This window comes from Nilaparvata lugens, chromosome 13, assembly GCF_014356525.2.
Source record: "Nilaparvata lugens isolate BPH chromosome 13, ASM1435652v1, whole genome shotgun sequence".
Taxonomy (NCBI): Eukaryota; Metazoa; Arthropoda; class Insecta; order Hemiptera; family Delphacidae; genus Nilaparvata; species Nilaparvata lugens.
In genome coordinates, this window is record NC_052516.1 from 7,129,858 (window position 1) to 7,157,774 (window position 27,917).

The window sequence follows — 27,917 nt, forward strand, 5'->3', positions numbered from 1 at the left end:
GCTTCTATCTGGATATCAATGATTTCAGATAAAAATTTGTGCTCGTGGCATTAATTTCATTAGTCTAGCTTTTTGTGCTGGGTCAAGTTTCACTTAAAACTGACAACTTTGGTTGAATGGGGAGTTATATTGTTATATATAAGGGATTTCTGACCGGGTGAAGTGAGACTGACTGAATTGATCTTATCAAAGAGGGTTGGTCAGACTTTTCTTATCAAAGGCAAGTTATGATCTGATAAATTGAATATGAAATTTATTGCATCACTTTTCCCTTCCATTTAAAGTTAGTTCACTGTATGGGAATGACCTTGCCATTTTATTAATAAAGTGAAGAACTGGCTTATACACGTACGGGATAGGAAAATTATGTTTGACGCATCATCACGTCTCAACTACTGGACTGATTAACTTGAAATTTTGCATATAGATTCCTAATTAACCGAGGATGGTTATAGGCCTATTTTCAATTCTTGAAGATTTCATTACGTGAAGTTTTCAGTTTGTCAAGTTTTTAACTTTTCCGGTAGTCGCGCCCTGCTCAATCACACGAGCAGTCGCATGTTGTATTTTGTACATCATCCAATTTTCCAAGTGTTATGTTCTCTGTTTACTATCAAAACATATTAATTGATTGTATAGTTACTTTTTCCATCTTCTCATCATTTTACGCCTATGAACATTTGTATGATTACCATTTCATAGCCCAATAAGGTACAGTCCCCGTATACAGTCTTTCCCAATCTTATGCACAGTGCGACTTATACACTGTCGCGACTAAATGGGACCTAAAGACTGAACCATTGCTCGGTTGATACTGCAACTCAGTGGAGTGATGGGGGATAGTTTTGGAATGTATAGGTGACTCATTCACTGACACCACCCCATTCAATAGTTTTGTGCAGCAAAAAAAAACTGACACTGTTGTACTTTTTACAACAGCGCGACTGCCGGAAGGTTAAAAAGCCCTTCCGGAGCATGGTTACCTGCTAGACATAGAATAAAGATAGAATCATTCCAAAATTATGCTGGAGTCGAACTCAAACGTGACAGTGAGCAGTGAAAATTTAATTTGCATTAGTTCTAATGGGACTATTTATGCTCGATTGGCCTGGCTAAGTGTGAATAGTCCAATTGTAAACCGTGGAAATTATATGGTCACTGTTATGTGAGAATCCAGATTTATTTGTCCAGAATATAAAGCAAGTATAACTTACGAAATATTGTGGTAGAATATTTTTATTTATTCATACATTGATCATAACAATATCATTCTCAACAAGAATGATTGGGACAACAGGCTCAGCCCAAAGCTGTTCCTTTCCCAAATTTGGATAAAAATTTACCAAAAATAGGTTATTTTTATGTTATATTGTGGTGAATATTGAAAAAAACAACTTTGAATCTTGTCACAATCAATTATTTATTGGATAGACTAGTTTCTATCCATCAACCAGGATCAATATAATATTATAGTGAGGTCCAAGTTATAATGGCAGTATTTGATTAACATTGGTGTTGCTATCCTTGTCTATCTGCAGACAAAGCAGATAGCGCTATCCTTCTCCAACTCCGCAATGTTTTCTGACGTTTTTTTAATAATGTAATTGATTAACATTATATTCAATCACGACTAAGAAAATGTACTAGTAGTTCTGTGAACAGTAGACCTCACGCAGTATTCTCATCCACAAGTACCTGATTGGAACTATAGACCTTATGTAAATACAGCAATAGACTGGCTTCTCCACACATCTGTGTAATCACTTGTCAGCTGATTTATGATGAATAATTCCATAGTCTGATTTTTACTCTAATATTGGCTTATGAAGGAGGCTCCTTTTTCCTTTTATATTATCCTTGAATGCAAAATTTCCAAAAACTTTGTATATACGTCGAAGCGGAAATAAAAAAGGAACATACCTGTCAAATTTCATGAAAATCTATTACCGCGTTCCGCCGTAAATGCGCAACATGTAAACGTTTAAACATTCAAACGTTTAAACATTAAGAGAAATGCCAAACCGTCGACTTAAATCTTAGACCTCACTTCGCTCGGTCAATTATTGAATCATTGATAAAATATTTCCTTGACGAATAAAGTATTATATTCATTATTTTAAACAGGAATAACAGTTAATATTACATCAGAGCTATCCTCCATAGAAGCATAGAGAAAAGAATACTAGAAAGAAAGTAACTGTAATTGATTTCTGACAGAAGGCAGTGGCAAGGCAGAGAATCGTCAACGCTGTACTCATATCCTTCCTCTCTGCCATTATAACGTGAACCTCACTATGGAATTTCGAGACTAAATTCGTACACATTTACGAAACAATTTACAGATGATGCAACAACATTTTCAGTGGGCGTTTGTTATGAACGGCAGCTTTGCTCAACTACTCAAAACCTCCCTTTTCTCAAGGGCGTGGGATCACGGAATTGGGGTTTCAAACCCCCCACTTCCCATAACCACCCGAAAGGGTTTTAGAGGTCTTTGGACGGTTCCAAATAGGTGGCAAACCCCCTCGGATAGGTACAAGCTAGAGAGCTGCTCTCTTTCAGAAGCCGGTCGCTTCTCTCTCACGCTCTCACTCCTTCTCTCTCATTCCCTCTGGTGAATGGCGCCCTATGATCTCTCTCCGTATCTCTCTTTCACACCCTCTCTCTAGTGAATGGTTGCGCCCGTTGTCCCTCTTTCTAACTATTTCTCTCTTTCTCTCTCTGGTGAATGGTTGCGTCCTATGTACTCTCTCTTTGTCTCTCAGTGGAGCGAAAGAGAGAGGGTTCTGCGCATGCCTGTAGTCCCTCCATTGATCCTGGCTTTCATCAATGAAACTGCTGACTGGGTCGTGAAGGAGAGGGTGGATGAGTCTCTCTTTGTCTCTCTCTCGACACCCTTGTATGTGCCTCTGACAATAAGCCACTTTCTGGGATCGCTCCTAAAGCTACCTAGTTCTCTTTTTTCTCTCTCTCTCTCTCACTATTTCTCTCACTCTCTCTTTTATTTCTTGATACTGTAAATAAGAGTATTCATAATCATATTAACACACAAAAAGCTCTGGTTGACTTGAGGCTCTTTGAACCTTTGGATCCTTGAATCCGTCCCTTTCAAAAAAATCCCTAAACTAGAAGTTGATAATTTCAATGTTTATGGTATGTACTACAGCCTGGTTTCTACTAGTAGAGTTATTGGTCGAGTAACTGGCATACTAACACTCCCAAGCTAACTCTACTCTACTTCTTTGGTCGAGTAACTCTTTTTACTACAATTGAGAATTGTAGGTAAAGTGTGTTGTCTAGTGAACAGAACTAACCATAATATGTCAGTACTTTTTAATAAATTAATACTTAAACACTTTAATAAATTAATACTTTTTAATAAATAAAAATACTTCTTAAACTTGATAGCCTACGACACTAATCTACTCTACTAGTTCGAGACTGTTTTCATTAGCATAGTAGTGATAGAGTAGAGGGAGAAGCGGTGGTGGGGAAAGGCAAGTAGTAAAGGATTATCCCACTCTACTCTACTAAAAACTAGTACTCTACCATGACCGTTTTCATTGGGAGAGTTAACAAGATAGTTAGTACTTGCCCAGGGAACTCTACTAATGAAAACCAGGCTTAAATGTCACTCTCTAGTTACCTTTATGAGGGTGTAATTAGTATTGTACTGTGAGTATTAGTGTGAATCCAGTCATAATGATGGAGATTTCAAAGTTTTTATTTTGGCTTAGAGGCGATGAAGTCCATAAATTTCTGATTTAGTGAAATTGGATGGGTGAGCCTGAGCCTATATTACACGAGCTCGATAAGGTACAAGGATGCTATAGTGTTGTATCCTTGTGTATAACGAGCAAACATTTCTATTCAATAATTCTTCCATTTTCTTCATCACTAGGGGAGGATATTTTTAATATTCTTTCCGAAGAATGGACATTGATATGTCCAAAGCTCCGCCAATTCATGTAGATGCATAACAATATAATATCTATAGTTATTATATCACAAATTACTTTTTCATATCATATACAGTTCAATAATTATTTTCTTAGTCTATATTATGTAAATTCATCTATAATTTTGCTGTATTGTAAGCTATTGTATATAAGTTTTATCTTCAACTATTATTAAACGAAAACCCAAATTAAACGCTGTAATTCACCCCGAAGATTTCTGCTACTGTAAATATTGACAACAGGGTAAACAGCTAGATGGAAATTCGATGAGCAATATTTGCAGTAGCAGAAGTCTTCGGGGTGATTTACAGCATTTAATTTGGATTTTCGTTCAATAATAATTATTAATTCATTAGCATTTGAATAATTGCAATATCTCAGTAATTTCCATCCACTTTATCTTTGTTTTATTTCAGTGTTCTATATTGTACTTCCTGTCGTATTACAGAGTTCTATATGTTTCATATTAGCATAGAGAAACAATAGCGTAAGTAGATATCCCATGGTATAGGGAATTTATGTCGCAACTTATACTGTTATCTCAAGCCGATTACTGTCGATTATTGTCAATTTTTAATGTTTCGTTGAGGTGATAGTGTATGAACGGCACAGTTTGAGAGACTACCAGCGTCACACAGCTTCACGGGAAAGAACTACGTGAATTATCGGCTTGGGATAACAGTAAAAGTTGCGACATAAACGCCCTATACCATGGGATATCTACTTATGCTATCGTTTCTCTATGATATTAGCTACTATAGACCTATTATTAGGCTTCATGAGTAGTATTGGTAGAATACTATTGTAGAATGATATTGGTGAGAAGTTGTTATATAGTGGGGGAATCGTTATAATGGCAGTGGAGAAATATAGGAGAACATCTTTGCCGATTCTCTGCTTGCCACTGCCTTCTATAGAGGATAGCACTGATACCGGTATATCTCTGATTTAATATCATTCTTGTTTAAAATGAACAAATATATTTTTTTAAATGTATGTTTGTATTCTTGTTTTATCATTTTATTAGTTTTAAAGGGTACTATAAGTCTATTTTATAAATTATATTTTACTCGTCAAGGAAATATATTCTTCAATGATTTAATAATACATTTTCATAATTGAGATTAAATATTCTGTCAATGCACTATATATTTACATTGTTAAGAAACGATGTGGCATCATGACAGAGCTAGAAAAGGATAGCGCTAACTGCTTTGTCAAATGATAGAAAAGGATAGATAGCGACACTAATGTTAATCAAATACTGACATTATAACGTGGACCTCATTAGAACAATTGATGAACTTTTCATTTCATTCGTACTTTAACTTAAATATTGTTAACATTCCTCCAGACATAGCAGAATATAGTAACTTTTTCTGAATGAAAACAACTTAATATCGTCAAAACCTTAAATTAAAATCAAATATTCAGTTGATTTGACAACAAAATAATTAGTCTGTCCCGGATGCCTGAAAAGCAATCATGTCAGAGGACCTGAAATTGATCAGTTGCGACCTGAAAACTCTGACACCAGACCTGAGCCAGCCAGGTCTCGAAAACAAGAATAAGGGATGGAGTTACTGAATTTATTAAGGCAATAGCTCAAGAACTTAGTTGACGAATTGCTTTTTCTTCAAATGCATCCCACTCAATATTATTATTACTTATTATTATTTGATTTCACAATATATAATATACCGTAGTCGTTTCTATTCAATAAAGGATCTCTTTACAACACAAAAACACTATTCTATCCCATCCTATTTTATCAATCCCTATCCCATTCTATTTTATGCAATTTTATTCTATAGTGAGGTCCACGTTATAATGGCAGTGCCTGATTAGCAATGGTATAATTGCTATCCTTGTCTATCATTCAACAAAGCGGATAGCACTATCTCTCTCACGTTTTGCTCTGTTGCCAGATCCGCTTTTAACAATGAATTAATAATTAATTGTTCCATCGGAATTGTAAAAATTAATTGTAAAGTTATTGAAAAATATAATTTGTTGCTTAATAAAATATAATTGATTATTTTAAACGAAAATGAACATTTAATATTACCATAGAGAAACAATAGCATAAGTAGATATCTCATGGTATATAGGACGTTTATGTCGCAACTTTTACTGTTATCTCAAGCCGATAGTCCACGTAGTTCTTTCCCTTGAAGCTTTATGACGCTGGTAGTCTCTCATATTGTGCTGTTCATACACTTTTACCCGGTCAAAATAGTAAAAATCGACAATAATTGAATGAAAAATACTAAGAAATTGTCAAAAAACCACTGATTTATTGATAATTAGAAAGACCGGTTTCGGTTATTACACCATTGTCAATCTCTGATAAACTAAAACTAAATACAAGAGCAGCAGAATTTATACTAGTAGGCGAGTACTGCTATTGGTCGAGGGCATGAACGCCTGCCATTGGCCTAGCCAGACAGTCTCCTCCCACTCAACGGTGTGACAAAATGGCGGCTTAAGCAACAGAATCGCCATGATAATAAAATTTACTTTCTGTGACAATAATTGACAGTAATCGGCTTGGGATAATAGTAAAAGTTGCGACATAAACGCCCTATACCATGGGATATCTACTTACGCTATTGTTTTTCTATGATATTACATCAAAAAACCTGTATCAGCTACCGTCTATTGAAGGCATTGACAAGACAGAGGATCGGCAACGTTGTTCTCCCATCTTTCACCACTGCCATTATAACGTGGACCTCACTATATTCTATCTGCTGAAAGAAAAGGGAAAAGTTACTTTTTACTCCAAGATTTCTACGAGGCAAGATTTAGAATGAAAGCTGTAACAAAAATAGCAGTATTCCATTTTGAAATTTTCAACTTTCCTCGAGACTTTATGAAGTGAATGAAAAGTTGAGTCCTGTTACTAAAATAGTCTTTCTGGAAAGTCTGAATGGAGCTCGGAAAACGGTGCAAAATAAAGAAATTGAGATAAATAATAAAACAGATAAGTAGCGACCATTTTAGAAGCACTTGAAAGATGTAAGCCGCGATAATGCAACCTGTAAAGCTTTGGTGGAAAAAGCATTTTTAAAATAATTCTAAAAGTGGAGTTTCTGAATGAGTGAGAGATTTACTATTATCTGTCAGACGTCCTCATAAATAACAACGATGCTACCTGTTCAACAAATGCTGACATTTTATAGTGAATTCCACACTATAGAAGGGTGGATTATCATCCCCTGCTCTGACTCTGACCTCCCCTAATAACGGGCTAGTTGAGGAAGTAATACTGGAAACTGGTTAGGGGAGGTGTGTAAGAATAAACCCGCTATAGTGAGGTCCACGTTATAATGGCAGTGTTTATTAATATGACAAGGAGGAGGAAAATAAGTTAAAGAAGAAGAAGAAGACTGGAGAAGGAGGATTGATTGATTGAGTACTTTATTTATGTAGATTACAATATATACTGGCTTATACACTTTTATACAATAGCTTACAATACAGCAAAGTTATAGATGAATTTACATAATATAGACTAAGAAAATAACTTTTGAACTGTATATTATATGAAAAAGCAATTTGTAATATAATAACTATGGATAATAATCATATTGTTATGCATCTACATAAATTGGCGGAGCTTTGGACATATCAATGTCCATTCTTTAGATAGAGGAGATAGATAGATAGATAGGCTGCCTTTATTTTAACCTGGAGGGCGAAGTTAGGGCGCAGCCGGCCCTCTCTCCCACTTAACCCTCCTATACAATTCTAATACATCTACATCACAACATAAGGAAATAATCTCTTAAATATAATAATAAGTAACATGATAGAAAAAAATATATATGTATATAATATAAATCAATAATTGAAAAAAAAACAATTTCATTAGAAGTAGAAGGAGAAGTAGAAGATGGAGAAGAAGAAGAAGAAGAAAAGAATAAGAAAAACTTGGAGAAGGAGAAGAAGAAGTTGTTGTAGCAAGTGAGGAGGAAGAACAACAACAAGAGAAGTAGAAGAGAAGTAGAAGGAGAAGGAGAAGTAGAAGATGGAGAAGAAGAAGAAGAAAAGAATAAGAAAAACTTGGAGAAGGAGAAGAAGAAGTTGTTGTAGCAAGTGAGGAGGAAGAACAACAACAATAGCAAGATCAAAAAACAGAAGAAACAGAAAGTCCAGTATGTTGTTAATTAATTGATTATATTTCCACATTGTTTAAAACTGATCTTGTAGAGTTGCAGAGCTAGAAAAGGATAACGCTGTCTGCTTTGTCTAATGATAGACAAGGATAGCACCACCAATGTTGATCAAATACTGTGATAATATCGTGGACTTCACTACAGTAACAACTGAACTTTATGTCAGAACAGTAAATGTTTCTCCATCTTTTTGCTCTTTTTCTTCCTCTCCTTCTACCACTATTGCTACTACTTCTTTTTCTGATTTCCCTTCCTTTTTTTTACTCTTTTGGTAGAGAGTTAGTGGGGAGGATATTTTTAATATTCGTTCCGAAGAATGGACATTGATATGTCCAAAGCTCCGCCAATTTATGTAGATGCATAACAATATGATTATTATCTATAGTTATTATATTACAAACTGCTTTTTCATATCATATACAGTTCATTAATTATTTTCTTAGTCTATATTATGTAAATTCATCTATAATTTTGCTGTATTGTAAGCTATTGTATATAAGTGTATAAGCCAGTATATATTGTAATCTACATAAATAAAGTACTCAATCAATCAATCAATCAATCCTCTTTTCCTTTTTCTCCATCTATTTAGCACTCTACTCAGGCTTCAGGTTGTATAAGATTCAGAATTGAACCCTCGAGGAGGGCGGAATGAGTAAATGGTAGAATCTATTTTGGGAGGCATACAATAATGGTGCAGGGATTCGAAGGGAAGTGGGAAATGGGAAAGATTGGGAGGGAGAGAGAGAGAGTGTGAGTGACGGAAGTGAGAAGAAAGACTGATAAGGAAAAGAGAGGGAAGGAAGGATTGTGTGACAGAGAGGAAAAGGGATGGGATTTGTTGTGACCAAAATACATTACTACTTAACTGTTCTTGTGTAAAGGATTAATTTCCTTCTTCAGTATCCCGATTTTCATAAGCTTACCGCTTTGTATTTATTATTTTTCTTCCTTATTCTTCTCTCACTTGTTTTTCTTTTTCTTATTCTTTCTTTTTTTGTTCTTCTTCTTGTTCTTTTTCTTCTCTTCCTCCTCCCGCTTCTTCTTCTTCTTCTTCGTCTTCTTCATCATCATCATCATCATCATCTTCTTCTTCGTCTTCTTCATCAACATCATCATCTTCTTCTTCTTCTTTTTCTTTTTCTTCTCTCCTCATGAGCTCCTTCGATTTTTAAAGGCTCACCTCTTCGTATTTATTATTTTCCTTCCTCATTCTGCTTAGCATCCTCATGGTCCCTCGACTCCTCCTCCTCCTCCTCCTCCTGTTTCTCTTCATCTTTCCCTACTGCTCCTCCTCCTTCTTCTTCTCCTGTTTCTCTCCTTGTTTCCCTACTGATCCTCGTCCTCCTCTTCCTCATACTCAACATCCTCTTCCTCTTCCACATAAGCGCCTCCGAATTTCATGAGCTTACTTCTTTGCATTTATTATTTTTCTTTTTTATTTTCCTCCTCTTACTTCTTATCCCTCTCCTCCTCATTATGCCTCTCCTCCTCCCTCTTTTCCTTCATTTTTTATTCCACTGAACTGTATTTCTCCTCCCATTATCGTTATTTACTTATTTCTTTGAACTGTATCTCTCCTCCCATAATCATTATTTACATCTTATTTTCTACTCTATACTCTGATGCTCTATCCTATTTTAAACCTTCTCCTTCTATTCCACCCTCCCTCACTTACTCTCTTTTTCTCTCTCCTTCTCTCTCCACCCTGTTCGTAAACAGTCAGTTCATCCCTGCAAAAAGCGTTGGTGTTGTTGGTATTTTGGAAGACACAGGCTTAAGGGCATAGAAATATAATATTGCTGAGAACAACATGTAGCTTGTTGTGTAAGGATAAGCAAAGCTGTAAGAGACAGTTGAAGGATTCATTGTACCTATTTCGGTATTCTCACATGTATAACCTTTGCAAGAACCTCATGCTATTTTCGGTATCAACTTCACAGAACATATGCTATTATGCTGTGTTGGGCCATAGAGAAAAAATAGTGTAAGTAGATACCCCATTGTATAGGGCGTTTATGTTGAAACTTTTACTGTTAACTCAATCCAATTACTGCAGATTATTGTCGATTTTTACTGTTTTGTTGGGGTGATCGTGTATGAACGGCACAGTATGAGAGACTACCAGCGTAACACAGCTTCATGGGAAAGAGCTACATGGTCTATCGGCTTGAGATAACAGTAAAAGTTGCGACATAATCGCCCCATACCATGGGATATCTACTTATGCTATTGCTTCTCTATGGATGGGTCGTTGTTTATTGATATAGTGAGGTTCACGTTATAATGGAAATATTTGATTAACATTGGTGTTGCTATCCTTGTCTATCATTCGATAAAGTAGATCCCTTTCTACCTCCTCAACGTTGCCAGATAGTTTTCCAACAATGTGGAAATATGATATTAATCATCATGATACTGTAATCAATCTCAATTTATAAAAGAACATTCTATTGTTAATGATCAGCTGTAAATAACTAATAGTGAGAAGTTTTTTGATTTTGTACTCAAATTTTTCAAATAAGTGCAATATTTCTCAAGTTTTCAATTTATTGTGATTCATTAAGAGTATAACAACAACCTTCAAAATTCAAAATTTTCAAATCATTGTTCCTGGACCGAAAATCAAGTGACAAAGCAGTGTGTGATTAAATAACCTTAACTTTTGGACAACATTAATATTTTATCAAAATTTTTGGAGAGAAATAGTACAGGCTCAGCCTAGTTCTTCCTTCAATGTCATAATTGTATTTTAGTGTTTTATACAATAAATGAATGAATGAAATAGGCGATAGAGTTGTAAAATACAATTTGGAAAATTTGGTGTTGTAAAATAATGCAATCTCCTTATGTCCAGGAAACATGTAAATATTGAATAATTATGTTGAAGATTACGTGGATAATCTTTAAAAGAGTCTGCAAAGCTTCATAATTTTATTAATAATTTTTTATTATACGAATTTCATACTTATAATTTATATTTTTGTTTTATGCTTTCACTTTGGTTCTGTAGTTTTTTGTAACACTCGGCCCCTGCGCACAGGCTTTGCCTTTGCAGGGACCTTCCGTGTTTTTGTTAACCTGCTATTTTAAGTTATTTTGTTTTAGTTTTAAGTTATTTATTTCATAACTACTTTCAGTAAAAATAGAATGTGTTTTGTAGGTTTAGGAACCCGCAACCTTTGATTCATGAACCGCGTGCGCTATCAACTATAAGATACGGAGTCACTTGGAGTATACCCTGTTTAAGAGAAGGCCCTTATGAGGGGCAAGTGTAAGAGAGGGCCGACTGCGCCCTAACTTCGCCCTCCTAAAAAAAGGCATTCATTCTACTCTATTATGTTTGGTTGGACTTAATAGTTGCTATAACAAGTGAATCAATTTTGTTTTAATTATTGAATTATAATTAATTGATCAATAACAATAAAAGTAGACCAATGACCAACCTCGGTAAATTCAGAAAAAAATCAAGTTAATTAGTTAAGTAGTTCAGACGTGATGATGCGTCGTTCATGAATTTCCTATCCCGTACATGCCTGTGTGAGACAATTCTTCCCTTTATCCTATTATATTAAGCGAGCAATTTCTGTATATATTTATATGGGTATATATTTATGTTCAACGGATCTCGAACACAGCTCTAACGATTCTCACGAAATTTGGAACATAGTAGGTTAGGTTTATGATATAAAAATTCGAATGCACTAGGTCTCATCCTTGGGAAAACTCGCTGAACGACATTAAAATGATAATTCATCGTTGGCTGAAACAGCTATGGATAGTAAAAAAGTGAGTGAGCGAGTGAGTATGTGAAAAATCAAAATATCCCATCCCCGAAATTCATAAGATGACGTATAGCCAGCTGTGAAATATAAACACGATCATTTTAGAGAATTGTGTTCTGTTTATCAATAAATAAAAATAACGAGCGAAGCTCGGTGCCCCGATATGTTTATATTATAGATGTAATACATTTTCAATATTGTGATGTAACCACAATGATGTGAAAATCGGCGGTTTAAAAAAAAATTGTCGACTCTCTGAAAAGGGCATAAAATAATATCCTTCCCAACACATCACCGGATGAAATGAGAGAGTGGGGGAGAGTGAAAGAGAGAGAGAGAGAGAGAGAGTGATTGAGGGTGAGAAAGAGAAGAACAAGAACGAAGAGTTCTGGAGAAAGAAAATCATGTTGTAATTTGCTACAGAAGGGAACCCACCTATTACGAGAAACACACTACACCGCCCATGCGCTATCTCTCTTCCACATTCTCTCTCACTCTACCCTCTCTCTCTCCCTGACTCATTCACACTCTCTCACACCCTCTCACACACACACTCTCTCTCTTGCACCCAACAGCAACCTCCCACACAGTCTACCAAATTCTGTTTCGCCCACGAATTTTGAACTTCACCACACAAACAGGGCTGATCAAACAGCCCACGCAAAAAGACCCCAACTCACACCAACACATGCTCACACCTACTACACACAAACACACACCGACACACACACACACACACACACACACACACACACACACACGCCCACACAACACTGATACAACAATATTCGTTCGTCTGTTACTACTGTAAGACCACGGCTACAAATTAAATACGCTTACGGCAGTACGTTTCACCAAAGTGAGGTCCACGTTATAATGGCAGTGGAGAAAGATAGGAGAGCAACGTTGCCGATTCTCTGCCTGCCTTGCTACTGCCTTCCAAGAAGGAAAGCTGATACTGGTATATCTGATGTAATATTATTAACTGTTCATTCCTGTTTTAAAATATCAATTGTTGTTCATTAGGAAATATATTTTTCAATGATTGAATAATATATTTTTATGTAATGCTTTGTAAATATCTCAATAATACTAGTAGTTCTGTGAACAGTTGACTTTGCGCAGTTATAAACCACAGCCTCCTCTTATACTGTCCATCAGAGTAAATCCTGTCTGTATGTCGTGTCGGCGAGATATCGGTGTGAAAACGGCTAATGGCTGTTGGAGTTGGTGTTTCAAAAATGCTTGCATCAAAAGCTAATCTCCTTCGAGACATACTGGCAACAGGTCAGCACGAGTTCAAAACAGAGAAAGGTCGAGAGACAATACTATGTTATTCTAGTTATCATTGCATGCAATCAAAAGTGCATTTAATAGTGCATAAAAATTGCATTCAATGAGGCATGCAATTAATAGTCCACTCAGCAGCTGATTGTTTACCAAGTTACATTGAGATATTAATTGCATGCAATTAATGGATTATTTTTGGATTAATTAATGGATTGTTTTTTTGTCGAGTGGATGACAGCTGATTTATGATGAATAATTCTATAGTCTGATTAATCCTATCTTCAGAGTAGATGATATTATATAAAGTGATATCGGAGTATGGAGGAAATTCCTTTTCATTTCATATTATCCTTAAAATGCAAAATTTTAAAAAACCTTGTGTATACATTGACACGCAGTTGAAAAAGGAATATTCCTGCCAAATCTCATAGAATTCTATCAACGCGTTTGGCCGTAAATGCGTTACTTACATACAGACAGACAAAAGAAAATCCTAGTTAAAACATAGACCTCACTACATTCGGTCAATGATTTTTTCACTTTTTCGCTAATAATTCTGTGTTTTTGTTGTGGTTTTCAGATGGTTTTGGTGGCTTCCGAACCTCCTACCCGGAGTGGTGTGAGTCATGCAGTGATACGGCAGCTACCAGTGAATCGGAGAGAGATCCATCCAATATGGCGATGCCTCTCATGGGACTTCGCTCGCTGAGGATTTCGGCTTGGAGAAGTTCTGGTCAGTTTATTCTTGTATTCATTCAGAAATTCATTCATCCATTGATTATATTATTCATTTTCGATTAATTACAAGGAGATTTGAAACTAGATCCTTCTAATAATTATTATGGCAATGCTTCTCTTGGGGGTTTTCTCGCTTAGGATCTCGGCTTGGAGAAGTTCTGGTCAGTTTATTCTTGTATTCATTCAGAAATTCATTCATCCATTGATTATATTATTCATTTTCGATTAATTACAAGGAGATTTGAAACTAGATCCTTCTAATAATTATTATTATGGCAATGCTTCTCTTGGGGGTTTTCTCGCTTAGGATCTCGGCTTGGAGAAGTTCTGGTCAGTTTATTCTTGTATTCATTCAGAAATTCATTCATCCATTGAATATATTATTCATTTTTGATTAATTACAAGGAGATTTGAAACTATATCCTTCTTATTATTATGGCAATGCTTCTCTTGGGGGTTTTCTCGCTTAGGATCTCGGCTTGGAGAAGTTCTGGTCAGTTTATTCTTGTATTCATTCAGAAATTCATTCATCCATTGAATATATTATTCATTTTTGATTAATTACAAGGAGATTTGAAACTAGATCCTTCTAATAATTATTATGGCAATGCTTCTCTTGGAACTTCGCTCGCTAAGGATTTCGGCTTGGAGAAGTTCTGGTCAGTTTATTCTTGTATTCATTCAGAAATTCATTCATCCATTGAATATATTATTCATTTTTGATTAATTACAAGGAGATTTGAAACTAGACCCTTCTAATAATTATTATGGCAATGCTTCTCTTGGGGGTTTTCTCTATTAGGATCTCGGCTTGGAGAAGTTCTGGTCAGTTTATTCTTGTATTCATTCAGAAATTCATTCATCCATTGAATATATTATTCATTTTTGATCAATTACAAAGAGATTTGAAACTAGATCCTTCTAATAATTATTATGGCAATGCTTCTCTTGGGGGTTTTCTCGCTTAGGATCTCGGCTTGGAGAAGTTCTGGTCAGTTCATTCTTGTATTCATTCAGAAATTCATTCATCCATTGAATATATTATTCATTTTTGCTTAATTACAAGGAGATTTGAAACTAGATCCTTCTAATAATTATGGCAATGCTTCTCATTTGGGGGTTTTCTCGCCTAGGATCTCGGTTTGGAGAAGTTCTGGTCAGTTTATTCTTGTATTCATTCAGAAATGCATTCATCCATTGAATATATTATTCATTTTTGATTAGTTACAAGGAGATTTGAAACTAGATCCTTCTAAAAATTATTATGGCAATGCTTCTCTTGGGGGTTTTCTCGCTTAGGATCTCAGCTTGGAGAAGTTCTGGTCGGTTCATTCTTGCATCCATTTAGAGATTCATTCATTCATGATATCTTTTATTATGTAATCTATTCATTCGTAAAGAAGTTGAAACTAGATCCTTATATTACATACTAGCCGTCAGGCTCGCTTCGCTCGCCATATACGTCTAGCCAGAAGGCTCCGCCCCCTGGACCCCCGACTGGATAGTCCAAGAATGAGATTATCAGGCTCGCTTCGCTCGCCTGCATTTTTATCATGTTAGGACAATCCAGTCGGTGGTCCAGGCTAAACGGATATGGCGAGCGAAGCGAGCCTGACGGCTAGTAATATAATATTCCCAGGATTGAAGTAGCAGTGCCCAATCAATTTTTCCGCGATAAATGCATTTAAATCTTCAACTTGGTGCCAACCTAACAAAGTCAACTCAACTTAATGCCAACCTGAGAAAATTATTAATTTAGTTGCCAGTTAACAACTGTTTCGAAGAGGTACTCTATCTAGATTATAGCTCTATAGTAACATATGATATGGAAATTTCAATTATAATTAAGAGATTGGGAGAAGAAGAATATACATGCTAAAAGACGAACTTTAAACCCTTGAAAACAACCCTTAGAGTTAAAATATTGCCAAAATATTTCTTAGTGCGCCTCTAAAGGGCCAACTGAACATACCTACCAAATTTGAACATTTTTGGTCCGGTAGATTTTTAGTTATGCGAGTGAGTGAGTGAGTCAGTCAGTCAGTCAGTGAGTGAGTGCCATTTCGCTTTTATATATATAGATGGGTATTCCTCTCTTGAGACTTCGCTCGCTCAGGATCTCTGCTTGAAGGAGTCTTGTCAGTTCATTCATGAACTTATTCACTCATTCATCCACTCATTCATTTCATTCATTCGTGAATTACTACCTCTCATGGGACTCCATCCGCTTATAGTGAGGTCCACGTTCTAATGACAGTGTTTGATTAACATTGGTGTTGCTATCCTTGTCTATCATTCGACAAAGCAGATAGCGCTATCCTTTTCTAGCTCTGAAACGTTGCTAGATCGTTTTTAACAATATAGAAGTATAATTTATTAACAAAATATTCAATCTAAAATTATTATGGAAATTTATTGTTCAATCATTGAAAAATATAATTTCTTTGTCAATATTGGCCACTAAACAAGAATGAACAGTTAAAATTACATTAGATATACCAGTATCTGCTATCTTCTATAGAAGATAGTGGCAAGGCAGAGTATCAGCAACGCTGTTTCTCTATCTTTCTACACTGCCATTATAACGTAGACCTCACTATTTATTTATTTATTTATTTATTTATTTGTGGATACAATATTACAAATCATATAAAATAATATGATTGGGTAGGAACAACAGGCTTGGCCCAAAACTATTCCATTCCCAAATTTTGATAATGTTACATGTCCATAAAAATAGGTTATGTTTTCACTGTAAATAGTTCAAGCTCAATTTTCGTCCAAAAATAAATACGAGATGCAAATTTTAAATTTACAAGAATTAAAACTAAACGAAAGTAAAATATTACACTTATTACACTGCACATTTTGATAACTTAATTGATTAAGTTATTTTATAAAATTTTGAAGCCATAAATACACACAAATTCTCACTAAGAACAGCGCTTAGTCTATAGAATTAGTCTTAGAACTACTATGAAGGTAGTGACAAGGCAGAGAATCAGCAACGCTGTTTTTCTATCTTTATTCACTGTCATTATAACATGTACCTCACTATAAACAGTAAGCTACTGAAATAAGTAGGGTAATCTGTCCACTGAGGTTAGCAAGTAGCGTCCTCAGAAACCTTTACTATTCCATGAATAGGCTTTCAACATTCATTCACTTGTCATTCATTCACTGATCTAGACAGGCTAAAAGAGGGGTGTAGGCCTATGAAGGAGAAATGTGAATGATATGGAACCAGTGAGGGTAGAATGTATACTGTCTGTATGGAACGAACGTCTTGACAATAATATGAATAAAGGAATGAACAGCCTAGACTGCATTCAACAGCAATACTTCCTTCTCCACCTTCTTCTTCTTCTTCTTCTTCTTCTTCTTCTTTTTCTTCTTCTTCTTCTTCATCCTATTCCTCCTCTCCACCTTTTACTCCTAATCCATCACCTCATCCTTATCCCCCTAGTGCAGGGACACACGATCCGGCGACATCGCCGTCCGGCGTTTTCGCCGTGTCGTGTGTTCATCTCCATACAGTACAATGCCCTGCTATAGCTTTCCGGCGGCAAAACCGGACGGCGAAGTAGAGAATACCCGGCGATATCGCCGGGTCAATTTCTCGCCGGGCCGGCGTTTTCGCCGTCGCCGGCGTCGTGTGTTCTGCCCCATGCCTTCCTGTGTACTTCTTGCAACCGGACGGCGAAAACGCCGGACGGCGATGTCGCCGGATCGTGTGTCCCTGCACTATAGCTCTTTCTAGACCATAATATATAGCAATAGACCACAATACTCAATTCATAACCATGCAGTAGTATATAATGGACGTTATAATGAAAGTGGAGAAAGATAGAAGAACAACGTTGCCGATCCTCTAGACGGTAGCTGATACAGGTTTATTGATGTAATATTAACTGTTCATTCTCGTTTAAAGTAATAAATTATATTTATCAAGCAAGAAATTATATTTTTCAATGATTTCATGATGAATTCTACATTGTTAAAAGACGATCTGGCAACAGAGCGAAGCGAGTAAGAGATAGTGCTATCTGCTTCATTGAATGATAGACAAGGATAGCAATACAATTGCTCATCAAACACTGCCATTATAACGTGGACCTCACTATAGATTTGACTTGAGAATAGTGACAAAATTGCAAGACATTTTGTATCTGAAAAATAAAATTATTCCTCATCTCATGCACAACAATAAGTTATATGATCGAAGTTCTTATTGGGTATATTGAATTCTATTGTTACATTCACCAAAGTCACAATACAATAGTTGAAAATATCGGAAAGTCGTAATAAAATGTCGAATATCACAGTCATAACTACATAAAATTATATGGAAAATCAGTTTAAATTGAGAGAAATGCACGTACCATTATAGTTTTACGTGGAATCAATGATTTGTATACAATATAAAATATATTTATATATAAGATGCAAGATAGTCTACTCAATTCTCTTTGTTGTCATGGGAGTGTCAACTTCTGCCACTGTGTGAACACTCTCATAACAACTAATGCTATTCTTTTTCCGAGCGGAGCACAATCTAAAATGTTAAATTCAATGAAAAAGACTAAGAAATTGTCAAAAAACCAAAGATTTATTGATACTTAGAAAGACCTGTTTCGGTTATTACACCATTGTCAATCTCTGATAAACTCTCTAATTAAAAGAATAAAGAATCTATAATTATTGGTTTTTTGGATTGTAGTAGGGTTGATAATAATTACTTTTCTGATTAAGGTATATAATATCATGGAGAAATTTAATATAGCATAAGACGATATCCTATGGTATAGGCCTTTTATGATCCAAATTTCACTGTTGGCTTAAGCCGATAGTCCACGTAGTTCTTTTTTGTGAAGCTATGTGACGCTGGTAGTCTCTCATACTGTGCCGCCGTTCTTACACTCTCACCTCAACAACAAAAATTTGAAAAATAATGGCCTATACCATGGAATAACTTCTCAGGGCCGAAACACAAAAGGCGTTTTTTCAGATGAGTCGGCACAGCACGACAGGACAAGTAGCTCTCCTATTGTAACTCAGTCACATGAATGAAAAAGTAAACTGCAATTAACTTCACTCAGTGCCAGTTGCACAAAAGCTGGTTGAATTTTAACCTTGATTAATTCCACGAAAACCAATCGGAGAAGGTGTTTTTGAAAAGACGGATTCTATGATTGACTCTGGTGGAATTAATGACGGTTAGAATTTAACCAGCTGTTGTGCAACCGGGCCTCAATCTGACAACGCCGATATTTGATTGGTTAGATTTAATTGGTCAATTCATGTCATTCAAATTTGAATTATACTTGAAGCTATTCCAAACATTAATTTAGGTAGTGAGTCTCAGCTATATGATTTTTCATTGTATTGATAAATTATATGAATAAGTATTGTAAGAAGAATAAAAATTGTACAAATGAATACTTTAGATGAATGAAATGAATATTATTGTTGACAGGTAACCGGAGCCTGGGAGGCGGTGAATCGTCAGGCACATTTTCGGCCGATGAGTCCTCGCTGTCCGATTCGGCCGACGAGGGTGTTGAAGGCGGTGGTGGAGGGGGGGATGATGCCTTCCCCGTTCAGATTCTGCCGCATCTCTATCTGGGCAACCATGCAAATTCGGTCGATGCAGACGCTCTCGACAAATATGGCATACAGGTGAGTGCAAACTACGAGCAATTCGTTTTGTCACCTTCATTTTGTTTAAGGCACCTATGATTGTATCGAGATACTGGCTCACAGGTCAGTGCTAATGACGAACAATTCGTTAAGGCACCCTCATTTAGGTTGATATTTCTATCTGGGTAACCATGCAAATTCGGTCGATGCAGACGATCTCGACAAGTATGGTATACAGGTCAGTGCAAATTACGAGCAATTCGTTTTGTCACCTTTGATTATGTTGACCATTCCATTCACCATGATGTTCACCATTTCATCGAGTTATTGGCAAACGTGTCACTGCATCTGTCGAGCAATTCATCTTGACAACCTAGGTTGACATCAGAACAATATAAAGCTTCGTTTACACCAAAGTTATTAACAAATGTTTATTTTTCCGTCCTTATAGATTGAACACAACTTATCATACACATGATGTGCATATGTGTTTGTCAAGCTCCGATTTATCTAATAGAATCTATAAGGACGGAAAAATAAACATTTGTTAATAACTTTGGTGTAAAAGCAGCTTAAGGTCGGTATTTAGATTTCAGTTTGCTAGCGTTCTTATAATATTATCCATATGAATGTATAGTATCTTTATCAATGACTTTATTTGGTAGAGAGTGAGTGGGAAGGATATTTTGAATATTCTTTCCAAAGAATGTACATTGATATGTCCAAAGCTCCGCCAATTTATGTAGATGCATAACAATATTATCTATAGCTATTACCAATGGCTTTTTTCATATCATATGCAGTTCAAAAATAATTTTCTTAGTCTATATTACGTAAATTCATCTATAATTTTGCTGTATTGTAAGCTATTGTATATAAGTGTAAAAGCCAGTATATATTGTAATCTACATAAATGAATTACCTACTCAATCAATCGAAATGTTTTTATCATAGCTGTGTTGAGGCATCTATCTTCAAAACAGGATCTGAACAAAGCAGTTTTCTATGATTGATAAAAATTAATGATGTGATATTTCTGATGAAAAACTCAAACCAATGACTATCACACATAAAATTTTATTAGAGCTTCTCAATTGATGCTGTTATCAATAAACATTGCTGAGTCAAACGAATATAGACTGAATTTTACAACGCAGTTTCAACACTTGATTTTATCTCATTCAATGAAGTCTTATGAATGATACAGCTTTCAAGAGGGCTATTATCTCTCTCACTTGCTCTTTCATTCATATTCTTTGTCCCCTCATTCACACACTCACTATCTCTCTCTCTCTCTCTCTCTCTCTCTCTCTTTCCTGTCTTTTTTCTTTTTTTTCCTTTCTTCTTCACTTCTCTATACTCATCTGTTCTCTTCGTTATGCATAATTTATTCTCAATTGTCCATGTAATATGTATCAAGCTTTGCATATCAGTTCCTTTCTCTGTTAATTATAATTAAATTATTTGTAGCTTAAATCTATACTTAATTTTCCTTGTAATTTGTTGAGTTTCAATGTAATAAGCAATATTCTTTTGTTTGTTTCTTATCAACTAGTGTTTGCCATAGGTCTTACCAGACCTGGCAACGTAAGATGTAAAATAAAATATCAAATATATCAAATATCTCTCTCTCTTACACATTATTTTTCATTCACACTCGTTTTACTCGGTCTTTATGTTTCTCTTTCATTTAAACTGTGTATCCTTTCTCTTTATCATTCAATCTCTTTCTTCACTTCTCATTCTCTCACTTTTTCTCACTCTCACACACACACTCTCTCTCTCTCTCTTACACATTATTTTTCATTCACACTCGTTATACTCGGTCTTTATGTTTCTCTTTTATTTAAACTGTGTATCCTTTCTCTTTATCATTCCATCTCTTTCTTCACTTCTCATTCTCTCACTTTTTCTCACTCTCACACACACACTCTCTCTCTCTCAATATTTGAAATATTGTTTCCAATTGTATTAATAAATTAAGTTTAAAATTCTCTTGTATTTTGATTAAGAGTTTTATTTACTTATATTAATCTTATGTAATCTTATTTTTTCTGTTTTCTTATGTGAATTTTTCTTCTATTGTAAAGGGCTGTGTGGTAGAGAGGACCAGGAGTACTAACTCCGCCCTAATAAAGGCATATAATCAATCAATCACTCTCTCTCTCTCTCTCTCTCTCTCTCTCTCTCTCTCTCCTCTCTCTCTCTCTCTTAGGGTTGTGTAGCAGAAAGGACATGGACTCCTAAATCCGCCCTAATAAAGGCAAATAATCAATCAATCTGTCTCTCGCTCCCTCATTTTCTCCCTCACTCTCTTATCACGCCCATTTTCCTGTTATAGTCAATTTTCAATGGAATTTTCCTCCAACCCATTCAGCTCGGAAAATTCATTGAGTTCGGGCCGTGGAAAACTCAAATTCAAATAAAACTCGAGAGCCATTCATTGTAACAACGTGATTCGAGTGCAGTGAAGATTGGATGGATCTCTACTTTTGTGAATTGGAACCGAACATTATTCATAATTGGAGTTTGATTCAAGTGGCTTCGTTGATGATAAGGCTTCAAGACGTGAGAGAGAGAGAGAGAGAAAGAAATTGATTGATTGAGTACTTTATTTATGTAGATTACAATATATACTGGCTTATACACTTATATACAATAGCTTACAATACATCAAAATTATAGATGAATTTACATAATATAGACTAAGAAAATAATTATTGAACTGTATATGATATGAAAAAGCAATTTGTAATATAATAACTATAGATAATAATTATATTGTTATGCATCTACATAAATTGGCGGAGCTTTGGACATATCAATGTCAATTCTTCGGAAAGAATATTAAAAATATCCTCCCCACTAACTCTCTACCAAAATGAGACCAAATGAGAGAGCAAAAGAGGGAGAGAGAAAAGATGTATTGAATAAGTAGTGAACGAGAGAAAGAACAGAGATTGAGAGAGATAGTTAGGTTGAGTGTAAAAGAGAGAGGGGAAAGTATTAACAAAGGAATAGAGAGGGAGAGAGAGAAACAAATAACGAAAGAGAGAGACAGAGAAGAAGATTCGGATAAGTAGTGAAAGAGATAGAAAGAAAAACAAAAAGGTTACCAGAGATTAGAGATTCTTTATTCATGTAAGTTACAATGCATAATGACTCATACACTTTACATTAAATGACGGTATTGCTATTTATTCAACGAATCTCACAAAGTATGAAACATTAATTATTAATTAGAATAAAGATTGAATGCAATTCTAATAACGATAATATAATATTGTGATGTCACTACATGAATCGGCGGTGTTTCAATAAATAATTGTCGATTCTCTGAGAAGGATATAAAATAATCTCCTTCCCATCAACACGCAACCAGTAGAGGGAGAAATTAATTGATTATTTGCTTTCATTGGGGCGGAGCTAGGACTCCTGGTCCTCTCTGAGAGACAGAGAGAGAGAGAGCGAGAGAGAGAGATAGTCAGTTGGAGTTTTGATAGATTGTGAACTAAGCTTTTGTAATGTGATTGAATGAAATGAAAGACATAAATTGAATGAATTTTCAGAGAAGGAGAGAGACAGATTGATTGATTGATTGATTGAGTACTTCATTTATGTAGATTACAATATATATTGGCTAAGATTACAATATATATAATATAATATAGACTAAGAAAATAATTATTGAACTGTATATGATATGAAAAAGCAATTTGTAATATAAAACTATAGATAATAATCATATTGTTATGCATCTACATAAATTGGCGGAGCTTTGGACATATCAATGTCCATTCTTCTGAAAGAATATTCAAAATATCCCTCCCACTAACTCTCTACCAAAACGTTAATTTCGTTATTTAAACTAAGGATTTATTTATTAATGGAAATATTGTAAAAGTTTTTATCAATATGAATATTGAAGAGAAAAAAAACAGAAATTGATAAAGTAAAATAATTATATAGGTAGATAAGATCAAATAATTGATTAATAAAATGAAGTAGGCTGAAAGTAGATCAGGGCTATCAAATTTCAGTAATATACAGCAGTATGCAGTGGATAATTGAAATAACATGAGTTTATATAATATTATATATACAATTCGTTCCATAACATGGTTTAAAGGTTTATATTGGTGGAATGGGTGAGGGATGGTTGTCATGTGATCGTTCTAGGGCCGAACAGTTTCAGTCATTTGTTCCAAAATATGTTTTTTTAAAGTCAGGTTGAAGCTCGCTCGGCTCTCGATAGACCTGATAGAAACAGGAAGTGTATTCCATGCACGACAGGCACTGACTAAGAAGGATTTTGTGAAAATAGTAGTTCGATGATTGGGTATCCTTAAAGTACTTTCTCCGGTTCTAGTATGTGAAGCATCTATCCTCCTACCTTCAGAGACAAATTTGAAATCATCTTTATCTCTCTGAGAGAGAGAGAGAGAGAGAGAGAGAGAGAGAGAGAGAGAGAGAGAGAGAGAGAGAGAGAGAGAGAGATTGATGATTGAGTACTTTATTTATGTAGATTACAATATATACTGGCTTATACACTTATATACAATAGCTTACAATACAGCTAAGTTATAGATGAATTTACATAATATGGACTAAGAAAATAACTATTGAACTGTATATGATATGAAAAAGCAATTTGTAATATAATAACTCTACCAAATCTCTACCTAACTCACTACCAAGAAAGAGAGAGAGAGAGAGAGAGCGAGAGAGAGAGAGATAAGTCAGTTGAAGTTTTGATAGTCAGATTGTGAACTAAGCTTTTCTAATGTGATTGAATGAAATGAAAAACATAAATTGAATGAATTTTCAGAGAAGGAGAGAGACAGATTGATTGATTGAGTACTTCATTTATGTAGATTACAATATATATGGCTAAGATTACAATATATATAATATAGACTAAGAAAATAATTATTGAACTGTATATGATATGAAAAAGCAATTTGTAATATAATAACTATAGATAATAATCATATTGTTATGCATCTACATAAATTGGCGGAGCTTTGGACATATCAATGTCCATTCTTCGGAAAGAATATTCAAAATATCCCTCCCACTAACTCTCTACCAAAAAATTGATTGAGTACTTTATTTATGTAGATTACAATATATACTGGCTTATACACTTATATACAATAGCTTACAATACAGCAAAATTATAGATGAATTTACATAATATAGACTAAGAAAATAATTATTGAACTGTATATGATATGAAAAAGCAATTTGTAATATAATAACTATAGATAATAATCATATTGTTAAGCATCTACATAATTGGCGGAGCTTTGGACATATCAATGTCCATTCTTCGGAAAGAATATTCAAAATATCCCTCCCACTAACTCTCTACCAAAAGATTGATTGATTGATTGATTAAGTACTTTATTTATGTAGATTACAATATATACTGGCTTATACACTTATATACAATAGCTTACAATACAGCAAAATTATAGATGAATTTACATAATATAGACTAAGAAAATAATATTGAACTGTATATGATATGAAAAAGTAATTTGTAATATAATAACTATAGATAATTATATTGTTATGCATCTACATAAATTGGCGGAGCTTTGGACATATCAATGTCCATTCTTTGGAAAGAATATTAAAAATATCCTCCCCTCAAAATATCCATCCCACTAACTCTCTACCAAAAGAGAGAGAGAAAAAGAGAGATGAACTGTGAGAAAAAAGTGAGAATGTTTGAAGTATGAATTGTACCTGTTATCTATCCCATTCTAATAACTAGCGCTTGTTCAACACAGACTACAATGCTTTTTTGAAGTGTCGTTACATCATATATCTGTATCGAAGGTCATGACTCATTCATTCAATTCAGCTGTACATCTGTGCAAACATATCAAACATATATATACACGTTTTTAATGCGAATATTGTAGCTGATAAGGCGAAGCGTGCCTCTTCATTAACAACGTTCACTTGAATGAATTTTATCATTCTACACTTGAAACATGAATGAAATTAAACTAGAAGTATTTTTGAATCGAATTTTAATTAATTTCAGTTGATGTCGTACATTAATGTATTAGGGACTACTAGTTCTATATTGAGGTCCACTTTATAATGGCAGTGTTTGATTAGCAATGGTATTGCAATCCTTGTCTATCATTCAACAAAGCGGATAGCGCTATCTCTTTCTCGCTTTGCTCTCTTGTCAGATCGTCTTTTAACAGTGTAGAATTAATAATTAATTAACAAAATATTTCATCTTAATAATTATGAAAATTCATTATGTAATCATTGAAAAATAAAATTTCTTGCTTGATAAAATAGAATTGATTATTTTGAACAAGAATGAACAGTTAATATAAAATCAATAAAGCTGTAGCAGCTACCGTCTTTAGAAGGCATTGACAAGACGGAGGATCGGCAACGCTGCTCTCCTATCTTTCTCCACTGCCATTATAACGTGGCATTATAACTCACTATATAAGTAATATCAGATAATTTTCAATTCATGTTTGTTGATGTACTGTAATGAATAGAATTATGAATGAAAAAAGCTAGAAATAGATTAGATTATAGCTTTTAATATTTATGAATTGTCATGAATGTGCTAAGTATTTTTAGTGTTCTCATTCATAATTGAATTCCTAATGAGATGAATTTGGAAATGTTATTAGTTAAGTTGTCAATGGAATGAATAGAAAATTCTGGGACAGTATTTTGTTGTAAACTGTTTTGAATGAGCCAAGCTCAAGTATTTTGAGTGTTTTTTTTTTCATAATAAATTTGATACAGAATAGAAAGACTTGGTGAGGTCCACTTTATAATAGCAGTGGAGAAAGATAGAAGAACAGCGTTGCCAATTCTCTGTATTATCACTGCCTTTCATAGAGGTTAGCTGATACCTGTATATCTCATACAATATTCACTGGTTATCCTTGTTGAAAAAGATCAATCAATTATATATTATTCGCCAAGAAAATATATTTTTTGATGATTAAATAATAAATTTTCGTAATTGAGATTATATAACTTGCTGATTGAGTTCATTGTTTTTATGTAATTTATGTATATATTTTCTGTTTGCAGTATATTCTGAATGTAACGCCCGACCTTCCCAATGTATTTGAAGAGAGAATCAAATACATGAACATCCCAATCACCGACCATTGGAGTCAAAATCTTGCCAGCTTTTTTCCAAAAGCTATCGAATTTATCGGTAAGTGGAAATCTATCTACTTGTCTATTTATTTATTTATTTAATCAATGAGAATTACTCAACTTACAGAAAAGTACCACAGGCTTATAAGCCCAAAACGGTTCCAATTCTAATTTATACAACACTCCAAATGTAGCTAGGTTATGTGTCACTCAACATTCTTCAATTACACACTCATTTCACTTATTCATCTAACTATTTATTGATCAATTATCTTTACAAGAAAGTACTGATCGGGAGAGAAAAACTAAGGATGCTCCTTGTATAAAAAGTATACTCCTCGACTTGAAAATGGCATTTGAAGACGAAATAATTTAAAAGGGTACCGTACTCAGATTTATATTTTTATTTATATTCAAAAGTAGCCCTAAAGAAAAAAAGACAATACTCCTTGTACTATCTCTCTCCTAATCTTAGATAAGATTATTAATTTCCTTACATATTTATGATCTCTTCGGAGAGGGTAACATCAAAGACTGTCACAGTATGAGAGACTACCACGTCACATGGCTTCACCACAAACAACTACTAGGATTATCGGCTTGAGTTAACATTGGAATTTGGAACATAAACACCCTATACCATGGGGTATCTTCTCATGCTATTTTCTCTCTATGACCATGATTTTAGGAATGAGAAAGAAATCACTAAGAAATCAGCGTTTAGGAATGAGGATTATCATTGACTGTGAACAAATTGTCATATCATCTGCTGAGAACTGTTTTTCATTGATTAACTACTGGTATATTTTCAATATCTGAGAGTTTATTGAATGTAATCATTCTATTATTATTCGGTTTTTAATCAAATGAAATTCAAAATCTCTAGTTTATTTATTTCTGGACTGAAAAGTGGACTAAAATCAATTGAAGTGGATAGCATAACCTATAATTTTTATTGAATGAAAAAGACTAAGAAATTGTCAAAAAACCACTGATTTATTGATAATTGGAAAGACCGGTTTCGGTTATTACACCATTGTCAATCTCTAAGTTTAGTTTATCAGAGATTGACAATGGTGTAATAACCGAAACCGGTCTTTCTAATTATCAATAAATCAGTGGTTTTTTGATAATTTCTTAGTCTTTTTCATTCAATATGAATA

The 27,917-nt window shown here is 34.5% G+C and overlaps 1 protein-coding gene across 1 annotated transcript in view; it reads left to right on the forward strand.

Annotated features, from left to right (window-relative positions):
* The window catches only part of LOC111043678 (dual specificity protein phosphatase Mpk3), a 46,590-nt gene that overhangs the window by 13,305 nt on the left and 5,368 nt on the right, over positions 1-27,917 (forward strand). Inside the window, exons 2-4 of the mRNA XM_039439691.1 lie at positions 13,796-13,948; positions 19,430-19,632; positions 26,683-26,812. Coding sequence (XP_039295625.1) covers positions 13,796-13,948; positions 19,430-19,632; positions 26,683-26,812 — 486 coding nt within the window. The remainder of the gene's footprint in view (positions 1-13,795; positions 13,949-19,429; positions 19,633-26,682; positions 26,813-27,917) is intronic.